Raw genomic sequence first — 10952 nt, 5'->3', positions numbered from 1 at the left:
CCTCAGTGCTGTGTTAAGTGTTAAGTGTATATTAGAAAGGCTAAGTCCAAGTTTAGTTTAACTCTTAATACAAACAGAGGGTACCTGTTGTAGCCAACCAGGGTAGGGTGGAGAGATACAGTAAGTCAATAGAACCACCCGTTCCTCTGCTCCTCACCTGCTGCCCTATGCCAGATAGAGTTAACAGAGGCACGTTCTGCCTAACAATCATTCATTAATATGAGCTATGGATTATTTTATAACATATTATAGTCTGAAAGTGCCACAAACATGCAGCAGACATGCACATGCAAGCACAGTAAACACATACCCGAACACACACACGATTTTCTAGTCACTTTTACCCCTACCTACATGTACATATTACCTCAATCACCTCAACTACCTCGTACTCCCAGCACATTGACTTGGTACCATTTAATTTAGCCTCATTATTGTTATTTTATTGTGTTATTATTTATTTTATAATGTTTCACTTTTTAACTCTCCCAAAAATGCAAAGGGCTCATAAGCAAGCATTTCACGGTAAAGTCTACAATTCTTTATTCGGCACGTCACAAATAAAACGTGATTGATTGACACACACGGGACCGCCAGTGTGTGTCAGGCACAAGAAGCATAAAACACAAGCCTGGAAAAAGCGCGGGTGTGTGTCTGTGAGAGACAGAGAAAGACAGTTGGCGTCTATGAATGATTTAACGTAGTAGGATAATTGATTTTTTAAATTTTTTTTATTTTACCAGGCAAGTCAGTTAAGAACACATTCTTATTTTCAATGAGGCCTGGATTTTCAAGGCCTGGGAACAGTGGGTTAACTGCCTGTTCAGGGGCAGAATGACAGATTTGTACCTTGTCAGCTCGGGGGTTTGAACTCGCAACCTTCCGGTTACTAGTCCAACGCTCTAACCACTAGGCTACGCTGCCGCCCCTAATTGAGTGAATGTGATGTCTTTCATCAAAGAAAAAGGACACTGCATTATTTTGGAGTGCTAGAATGATGAATCACTGGATCTCCGAAAGCAGTGAATTGACAAGGTGTTAGGCCTAAGTGCTTATCCGACTGATCAAAGGAAACATCATGGCTAGGCCAAATGTGTAACATTTTATCCATATAGCAGTGATAAAAAATATATATAATGGAGAAAAAAATATGAAAAAAATCCCAGCCTACGGGGCTGTCAAATTCACCCTTGGCCACACTCTTGACCATAGTTGCGAAAAAAATGTTTCCTGTTAGCCGCACTGAGTGGAAATGTCCCCTATTCTCGCGCCCCTCCTACTCGGTGTTCAAGTGAAAGCCAACATTTACAAATTGTCAGTGGCGAGCCAGACCTGTCAACGAGTTATGAGCGTGGAGCGTATATTCGATGAGTTTGGACACTTCAAAAGGTAGGTTACCCGGAACAATACACGTTTATTGCATTGAATCAGTATATCCTTGCTATCGTAAACTATAAGAATGTGTCCTGTTCAGTCGACCACCCTCCATAGGAATATGATGACCGTATACCCTCTTGTAGTCAAGAGTTTTTTAAAAAAATAAAAAAATAGCTCTATGGGGATTATGGTTATATTTATGGTTAGCCTACATAGTAGCCCTAAATATGGCAGACCTTAAAGTAGATGTTTCTTACTCTCTGCACACAAACTGGGGCGGCAGGGTAGCCTAGTGGTTAGAGTGTTGGACTAGTAACCGAAAGTTTGCAAGTTCAAATCCCTGAGCTGATAAGGTACAAATCTGTCGTTCTGCCCCCGAACAGGCAGTTAACCCACTTTTCCTAGGCCGTCATTGAAAATAAGAATTTTCTTAACTGACTTTCCTAGTTAAATAAAGGTAAAATAAATAAAAAAATATATAAAACAAATACAGCAGCTTTCTTCCTTCTTCAAGTGCATTGCATCATTGACGCATTAGTCAAATTCTATAAACATTCTCTTTTAGAATATATATATTTTTTTCATTCTCACTATGCAACCATAACACTTAATGTATTTTATAGTTAATGTTTGGATTTTTTTGCATGTGAAGAATATTTTTTTGTTAGGCTACTTTATGAGAACGCATGTATCAATTATGTTGGATAGTAACGGTTTAATTTCTTTGATGCACACTAAGACTTTTCTGTAATGTCAACGGGGAAACACTGTAAAATGCGTGGTAAAATACATTAAATGTGTTTTACAGAATTATTGCTGTATATTGCATGGCACTATGGGTAAGATGCTGACAAATATTGTTATTAACTGAAATTGAAAGCCTCCTGTAAAAATGACTTTAACGTACTGTATTGCTTTACAGTAATAGCTTATGCCTACTGTAGATTAAAATGTTCCGTTCCAGGCACCAACCTCATGCCGGGTGAAACGCATGAAGCAGACTATTTTAGTAAATATCTTCTTCAAAAGGCACTTGCACATCTGAGCTATCTTTGTGCAGGTGCATGGCAACTGTTAAACAAGATGCGAAAAAATAAGAAACCCTCACACTGCTCTTGCTAGTATCATTGCTCTTTATTAAGCTTTACGTATCGGCTACCTAAAGCGTAATAAAAGATACCTAAAATTTAATAAAGAGCATTGACACTAGCAAGAGCAGTGTACGGGTTTCTTCTATTTTCTCAGTAAATATCTTATTGAAAGGGCCGTGAAATGGAAGAATATTTTATGCAGCTGCTGACTTCTCTCTATTGGATGCTCTCCTGCCCGTTTTGTGTTTAAGCGCCCATGAACCTCCTTACCCCGAATAGGTGTGTCCCTATCATAGATCTAGGATTGTACCCAATCCCAATTTTAATTTAAATCTCCATCTCTCTCTTTGTCCCTCTCTTCCAACACCCACACACACAGGCACACAATATATATTGAAATCATGTTGTCATTATGCTCTTCTTTGTTTTTAGAGTATTATAAAATAAAACTAACAGCTATGTACCATATCAATTATTTACAGTATATTGCTGTCAATTGCAACGCACTCTGGGTGATTTCAGAGTAACTGGTCAATTATACCATAAATTCCAGGAACATGTATTTACATTACTGTAAATAGGTACTGTATTTCAAATGGTACTATAATTACATCCCTCAGAATACAGTACACTACCGTATTTTTGGAGCACCAAAAACCTTTTGACCACTAGTGGGTGCATGGTGTTGCTGTTTCTGGCCCATAAACATATTTTGTGTCGTGCCTTGTAAAGAGGCTACATTTGTTGCACCGGTGAGTGAGAGTGCTGTACCAATTTAACTGATATGTGGTAGGAACATTTTATTAAAGCTGCAATATGTAACTTTTGGGAGACCTGACCAAATTCACATTGAAATGGTAGTTATAGATCTGTCATTCTTATTGAAAGCAAGTCTAAGAAGCGGTAGATCTGTTCTGTGTGTGCTATTGCTATGCTTCCCTGTTTTTATGTTTAGTTTTTGCCTCTTTCGCTTTCAGTTTTGTACACCAGCTTCAAATACCTGAAAATACATTTTTTTTATTATGCAAAATACATTTCCCAGTGGTTTAGATGATGGTACAATGATTCTCTACACTATATTTGCTTGATTTGTCACATAAACTAAAATTATGTGAACTAATAGAATTTTAGCAACCAGGAAATGGCTGAGCGATTTCTGCATAGTGCATCTTTCAGGTCACTAAATGTAGAAGTTCTAATAAATACCAAATATTCATATAATATATATATATACATATACAGTTGAAGTCGGAAGTTTACTTACACCTTAGCTAAATACATTTAAACTCAGTTTTTCACAATTCCTGACACTTTATCCTGGTAAAAATTCCCTGTTATAGGTCAGTTAGGATCACAACTTTATTTTAAGAATGTGAAATGTCAGAATAATAGTAGAGAGAATTATTTATTTAATCTTTTATTCCTTTCATCACATTCCCAGTGGGTCAGAAGTTTACATACACTCAATTAGTGTTTGGTAGCATTGCCTTTAAATTGTTTAACTTGGGTCATACGTTTCAGGTAGCCTTCCACAAACTTCCCACAATAAGTTGAGTGAATTTTGGCCCTTTCCTCCTGACAGAGCGGGTGTAACTGAGTCAGGTTTGTAGGCCTCCTTGCTCGCAAACGCTTTTTCAGTTCTGCCCACACATTTTCTATAGGGTTGAGGTCAGGGCTTTGTGATTGCCACTCCAATACCTTGACTTTGTTGTCCGTAAGCCATTTTGCCACAACTTTGAAAGTATGCTTGTGGTCATTGTCCATTTGGAAGACCCATTTGCAACCAAGCTTTAACTTCCTGACTGACGTCTTGAGATGTTGCTTCAATATATGCACATAACTTTCCTCCCCCATGATGCCATCTATTTTGTGAAGTGCACCAGTCCCAGCCTAGATTGGTTCTCAATTAGAGGCAGCTGTTTATCGTTGTCTCTGATTGGGAACCATATTTAGGCAGCCATCTTCTTTTGGTATTTCGTGGGTTATTGTCTATGTCTAGTTGCCTGTGTCTGCACTTTTGTATGATAGCGTCACATTCGTTTTGTATGGTTTGTTTAGTGTCCGTCTTTATTAAAAGTATAATGTTTTCACATCACGCTGCACTTTGGTCTCCTCACTTCAACGAACGTGACACACGGGCCATAGCTCCATGTTACAGTGCTTGTTTACAGAAGACAGACAGGACATAGGCATCCACCTGTGCTAATTAGCTATCTAGCATGCTCCGAACACCTGTGTGTAGGCGTAACTGGGGAGGAAGTGTAGTTTGTCAGCTGGAGGCACACAGCATATGGATCTGTGCAAAACCCCTACATTAAGTGTATATTTGATTTCACATTTTTATTTGAACTATTCTTTCTCGCTGATATGAAAGATAAACGTATATAAGCATATGTCTCGAAAACCGTTTTGCAAGCGATGATTATTGACATTTATGAATGTTAAAACAGCCTCGGAATTGTAGTTCACACTTGTAGTACACAAGCAATGCCCTGAAAACCCTTCTTATCCATAGGGTTAAGCATCCCTTCTGTAAAGCTAAATTACAGTATTTAACTGGCAACTCTGCTACCAGTAGAATGCTGTACATTTACAGGGCAAAGTTTTACAATGCAACTTCCTCATGTTATCCTTTTATTGAACCCCCTATATTATACTCACCTCTCTCCCTCTTATCCTCCTCTCCGCCTCCTAGGTTCCAGGCATGTCTGTACTTTGCTGCTGTCTTCCAGGCCATAGCCTGTGGAATCCACTACCTGGCCTCCGTGTTCCTCGTGGAGAGGCCAAACTTTGTCTGTGCTCCGCCAGGTAACATCACTGACGTCCTGTATGGGAACCACACTGGTGCTTCCCTGGAGGAGGTGCTACCATTCTTCAAACCGGCGAACGGGCCCATGGTCGTCCGAACGGCTGTGGGCCAACAGTGGGAGCTTAGCACCTGCCAGCGCACTCAGCGGATGAACCCCACAGACTTTACCTACGAGCAGGTCGTCAACAGGACGACGGAAAAGTGTGACGGGAACTACCATTACGTGTACGACCACAGTGAGGTGTATCAGAGCATCGTGACAGACTGGGACCTGGTGTGTGACAGGGAATGGCTGGCCAAGCTGTGTCAGCCCACGTTTATGATGGGGGTGCTGGTCGGAGCACTGGTGTTCGGGGACATCGCTGATAGGTAAGAGTAGCTCTCCCCACCTACTTAATCCCAAATATGGGGATCATGTCTGTCCCCTGCGGTGTCCCTGTGCCCTGGAGCACCTTGATAACTGGAAGGGTGTCGATGACAAAACATGGATGTCGTCATCAATGGTGTAGAGCAATTTGTTTTATGTGAGGGAGAGCAAAATAAATAAGTAAATGACATCATAATTTCCTCAATCAATTGGTATGCATTATAAAATATGCATACCAATTGCAACGTCTACCTATGCCCACACATATTGTCTCAAGAAAAATGCACATTTTTAATACCCTCAAACACCAAGTTAGGCATAGGCTACCAAATAGGCCATCATCACTGTCAATTGTGAATGATAATTCTTCACGTTTTACCGGTGAAACGTCCAAATTGCATTTCCATACCAATCATTTGATTGATCTCATTCATGGGAATATGCATTCTTTGAATTACTGTTTCGTGAGAGAATTAGAGCAGATGGTGTTAACAGACTATTAGCCTTTCTTGTCTTTTGTTTCAATCAAAGCATATATCCAGCCTAGTGGCACACTCTGTTGAGTTCTGATGAGAAAATATTCAACTATTCAGCTTCAGCTAGCCATCCTAAAATCTCATTAGAAATTAGTAGGTGTTTATGGCGTAACAGTAACATTATAGGCCTACTCTGCTATGGTATTATATTCGGTTCTGTTATGTAAATGCGAATGAATCATTATGTGATCTTGCGAGACATTGATTCTGCTTTGATTTAACTTTACTAAACAAGCACCATTGTGAGAAGTGATCATCTTCTATTTATTGTAATAATAATAATAATAATACGTGATGAATAGGACTATTGGGCGTAGGCAACAGATCTTGATGAGATGTCATTTTAAACAATTGACGCTGCCTTCGTGGTGCTGAAAGGACAGCGCCAGGGTCATGCAATGATGTTAAAGAAGTTGAACCAACTTTTGGAGTCGAAGGACAGCTGGAGGAACAAGTTCAGGAACAAACAACAATCATTTGCAGTAGGCTTATAGCCTAATAGGCCTGCAACTACGTGGCATAGCAATTTGTAGGCTTTAGTCTAATGTAAATACTGTCACACCCTGTTCTGTTTCACCTGTCTTTGTGCTTGTCTCCACCCCCCCTCCAGGTGTCTCCCATCTTCACCATTATCCCCAGTGTATTTATACCTGTGCTCTCTGTTTGTCTGTTGCCAGTTTGTTTTGTTCGTCAAGCCTACCAGCAGTTTTCCCCTTGCGCCCGTCTGTTTCTAGTTCCTGTTTTCCAAGTTTTGACCATTCTGCCGGCCCTGAGCCTGCCTGCCCGTTCTGCACCTTGTCACACCACACTAGATTATTGATTATTTGCCGGCCTCCTGTACTAGTAAATCAAATCAAATCAATCAAATCAAATTTTATTTGTCACATACACATGGTTAGCAGATGTTAATGCGAGTGTAGCGAAATGCTTGTGCTTCTAGTTCCGACAATGCAGTGATAACCAACAAGTAATCTAACTAACAATTCTAAAACTACTGTCTTATACACAGTGTAAGGGGATAAAGAATATGTACATAAGGATATATGAGTGAGTGATGGTACAGAGCAGCATACAGTAGATGGTATCGAGTACAGTATATACATATGAGATGAGTATGTAGACAAAGTAAACAAAGTGGCATAGTTAAAGTGGCTAGTGATACATGTATTACATAAGGATGCAGTCGATGATGTAGAGTACAGTATATACGTATGCATATGAGATGAATAATGTAGGGTAAGTAACATTATATAAGGTAGCATTGTTTAAAGTGGCTAGTGATATATTTACATCATTTCCCATCAATTCCCATTATTAAAGTGGCTGGAGTTGGGTCAGTGTCAATGACAGTGTGTTGGCAGCAGCCACTCAATGGTGGCTGTTTAACAGTCTGATAGCCTTGAGATAGAAGCTGTTTTTCAGTCTCTCAGTCCCAGCTCTGATGCACCTGTACTGACCTCGCCTTCTGGATGATAGCGGGGTGAACAGGCAGTGGTTCGGGTGGTTGATGTCCTTGATGATCTTTATGGCCTTCCTGTAACATCGGGTGGTGTAGGTGTCCTGGAGGGCAGGTAGTTTGCCCCCGGTGATGCGTTGTGCAGACCTCACTACCCTCTGGAGAGCCTTACGGTTGAGGGCGGAGCAGTTGCCATACCAGGCGGTGATACAGCCCGCCAGGATGCTCTCAATTGTGCATCTGTAGAAGTTTGTGAGTGCTTTTGGTGACAAGCCGAATTTCTTCAGCCTCCTGAGGTTGAAGAGGCGCTGCTGCGCCTTCTTCACGATGCTGTCAGTGTGAGTGGACCAATTCAGTTTGTCTGTGATGTGTATGCCGAGGAACTTAAAACTTGCTACCCTCTCCACTACTGTTCCATCGATGTGGATAGGGGGGTGTTCCCTCTGCTGTTTCCTGAAGTCCACAATCATCTCCTTAGTTTTGTTGACGTTGAGTGTGAGGTTATTTTCCTGACACCACACTCCGAGGGCCCTCACCTCCTCCCTGTAGGCCGTCTCGTCGTTGTTGGTAATCAAGCCTACCACTGTTGTGTCGTCCGCAAACTTGATGATTGAGTTGGAGGCGTGCGTGGCCACGCAGTCGTGGGTGAACAGGGAGTACAGGAGAGGGCTCAGAACGCACCCTTGTGGGGCCCCGTGTTGAGGATCAGCGGGGAGGAGATGTTGTTGCCTACCCTCACCACCTGGGGGCGGCCCGTCAGGAAGTCCAGTACCCAGTTGCACAGGGCGGGGTCGAGACCCAGGGTCTCGAGCTTGATGACGAGCTTGGAGGGTACTATGGTGTTGAATGCCGAGCTGTAGTCGATGAACAGCATTCTCACATAGGTATTCCTCTTGTCCAGGTGGGTTAGGGCAGTGTGCAGTGTGGTTGAGATTGCATCGTCTGTGGACCTATTTGGGCGGTAAGCAAATTGGAGTGGGTTAGGGTGTCAGGTAGGGTGGAGGTGATATGGTCCTTGACTAGTCTCTCAAAGCACTTCATGATGACGGAAGTGAGTGCTACGGGGCGGTAGTCGTTTAGCTCAGTTACCTTAGCTTTCTTGGGAACAGGAACAATGGTGGCCCTCTTGAAGCATGTGGGAACAGCAGACTGGTATAGGGATTGATTGAATATGTCCGTAAACACACCGGCCAGCTGGTCTGCGCATGCTCTGAGGGCGCGGCTGGGGATGCCGTCTGGGCCTGCAGCCTTGCGAGGGTTAACACGTTTAAATGTCTTACTCACCTCGGCTGCAGTGAAGGAGAGACCGCATGTTTTCGTTGCAGGCCGTGTCAGTGGCACTGTATTGTCCTCAAAGCGGGCAAAAAAGTTATTTAGTCTGCCTGGGAGCAAGACATCCTGGTCCGTGACTGGGCTGGGTTTCTTCTTGTAGTCCGTGATTGACTGTAGACACTGTCGTGAACTTCCCTAAATGTAATAAATACAAATACATGCAGTTTAAAGTGAAACTTCACCGCAAGACACTATTTGGGGTGGTTTTCCAGTCTCCCTACTCATTATGAGCGATGAGAAAGTGTTTCAAACATAATTATGCCCAATAGCTGTGTTTTTTTCATTTGGTTGATTGAGCCTGCTGATCAAAACATTTATGGAGTCATGTTTTGTAGAATTTTTGGGGCCTTTGTGTTTCGCCAACTGCACGATCACGCGAGAAGATATAGTTGTCATTGTTCAGTAGAGCCATTGGACTTTGCAGGATATCTACACGGAACAAATATATAAAACGCAACATGTAAAGTGTTGATCCCATGTTTCACGAGTTAAATAAAAGTTCCCAGAAATTGTCCATATGCATGAAAAAGCTAATTTCTCTCAAATCATTTTGTGCACAAATTTGTTTACATCCCTGTTAGTGAGCATTTCTCCTTTAACAGGTGTGGCACATCAAGAAGATGATTAAACAGCATCATAATTACACAGTTGCACCTTGTGCTGGGGTCAATAAAAGGCCACTCTAAAATGTGCAGCTTTGTCACAAACACAGTGACACAGATGTCTCGAGTTTTGAGGGAGCATGCAGTTGGCATGCTGACTGCAGGAATGTCCACCAGAGCCTCACAACCACAAACCATGTGTAACCACACCAGCCCAGAACCTCCACATCTGTCTTCTTCACCTGTGAGATGCCCTGAGACAGCTTATGAAATTGTAGGTTTACACAAGCAAATAATTTATGCACAAACTGTCAGAAAACGTCTTAGGGAAGCTCATATGGATGCTCGTCGTTCTCACCAGTGTCTTGACCTGACTGCAGTTTGGTGTACCTACAAATGCTCACCTTCGATGGACACTGGCACGCTGGAGAAGTGTGCTCTTCACAGATGAATCGCAGTTTAAACTGTACCGGGCAGATGGCAGACAGTGTGTGTGGCGTCGTGTGGGCGAGCGGTTTGCTGATTTCAATGTTGTGAACAAAGTGCCCCATAGTGGCGGTTGGGTTATGGTATGGGCAGGCATTAGCTACGGACAACGATCCGCAATTTGAAATACAGAAATAAACACAGAAATACAATGACAAGATACTGAGGCCCATTGCCGTGGCATTCAACCACCTCATGTTTCAGCATGGTAATGCACGGCTCCATGTCGCAAGGATCTGTACACAATTCCTGGAAGCTGAAAATGTCCCAGTTCTTCCATGGCCTGCGTACTCACCAGACATGTCACCCATTGAGAATGTTTTGGATCCTCTGGATCGACGTGTACGACAGCGTGTTCCAGTTCCCGCCAATATCCAGCAACTTCACACAGCTATTGAAGAGGAGTGGAACAACATTCCACAACTCTGTGCGAAGATTCTGACTGGGTTTCTGACCAACGCCCCTACCTTTTTTTAAAGGTCTCTGTGACTAACAGATTCATGTCCCAGTTATGTGAAATCCATAGATTAGGTCATAAGGAATTTATTTAAGGTGACAGATTCTGTCATTGGAACTGTAACTCAATCAAATCTTTGAAATTGTTGCATGTTACATTTATATTTTTGTTCAGTGTAGGTTGACTCAATTTCTCTAATATTTTCATTTTCTTGACTCATTTTCGCTTTGTAAAAACAACAGCCTTACGGGAGCCATACTTCCTTGTTCCCACCCTCAAAGGCTTTTCAAAACGGGACTGGTACAAGTTTACAGGTTAAAAGGAGCTATTGTACCATCTATAGATGACAATGTACCGTGCACTGTCTATTGAATGAATAGCCACAATGGCTGCTTCTGATGATTCCTCTTTTCAAGAAGAGCTCACACATCCACAGGGC

General features: G+C 42.2%; 1 protein-coding gene across 1 annotated transcript in view; it reads left to right on the top strand.

Annotated features, from left to right (window-relative positions):
* The first annotated feature begins 1283 nt into the window (after positions 1-1283).
* The window catches only part of slc22a16 (solute carrier family 22 member 16), a 76059-nt gene continuing 66390 nt past the window's right edge, over positions 1284-10952 (top strand). Inside the window, exons 1-2 of the mRNA XM_029631923.2 lie at positions 1284-1389; positions 5164-5646. Of these exons, the coding sequence (XP_029487783.1) occupies positions 1346-1389; positions 5164-5646 (527 nt within the window). The 5' untranslated portion in view covers positions 1284-1345. The remainder of the gene's footprint in view (positions 1390-5163; positions 5647-10952) is intronic.

Source organism: Oncorhynchus nerka, linkage group LG24, assembly GCF_034236695.1.
Source record: "Oncorhynchus nerka isolate Pitt River linkage group LG24, Oner_Uvic_2.0, whole genome shotgun sequence".
NCBI classification, from domain to species: domain Eukaryota; kingdom Metazoa; phylum Chordata; class Actinopteri; order Salmoniformes; family Salmonidae; genus Oncorhynchus; species Oncorhynchus nerka.
Note: the sequence above shows the minus strand (reverse complement) of the source record. Positions and strands in the feature narration are given on the sequence as shown.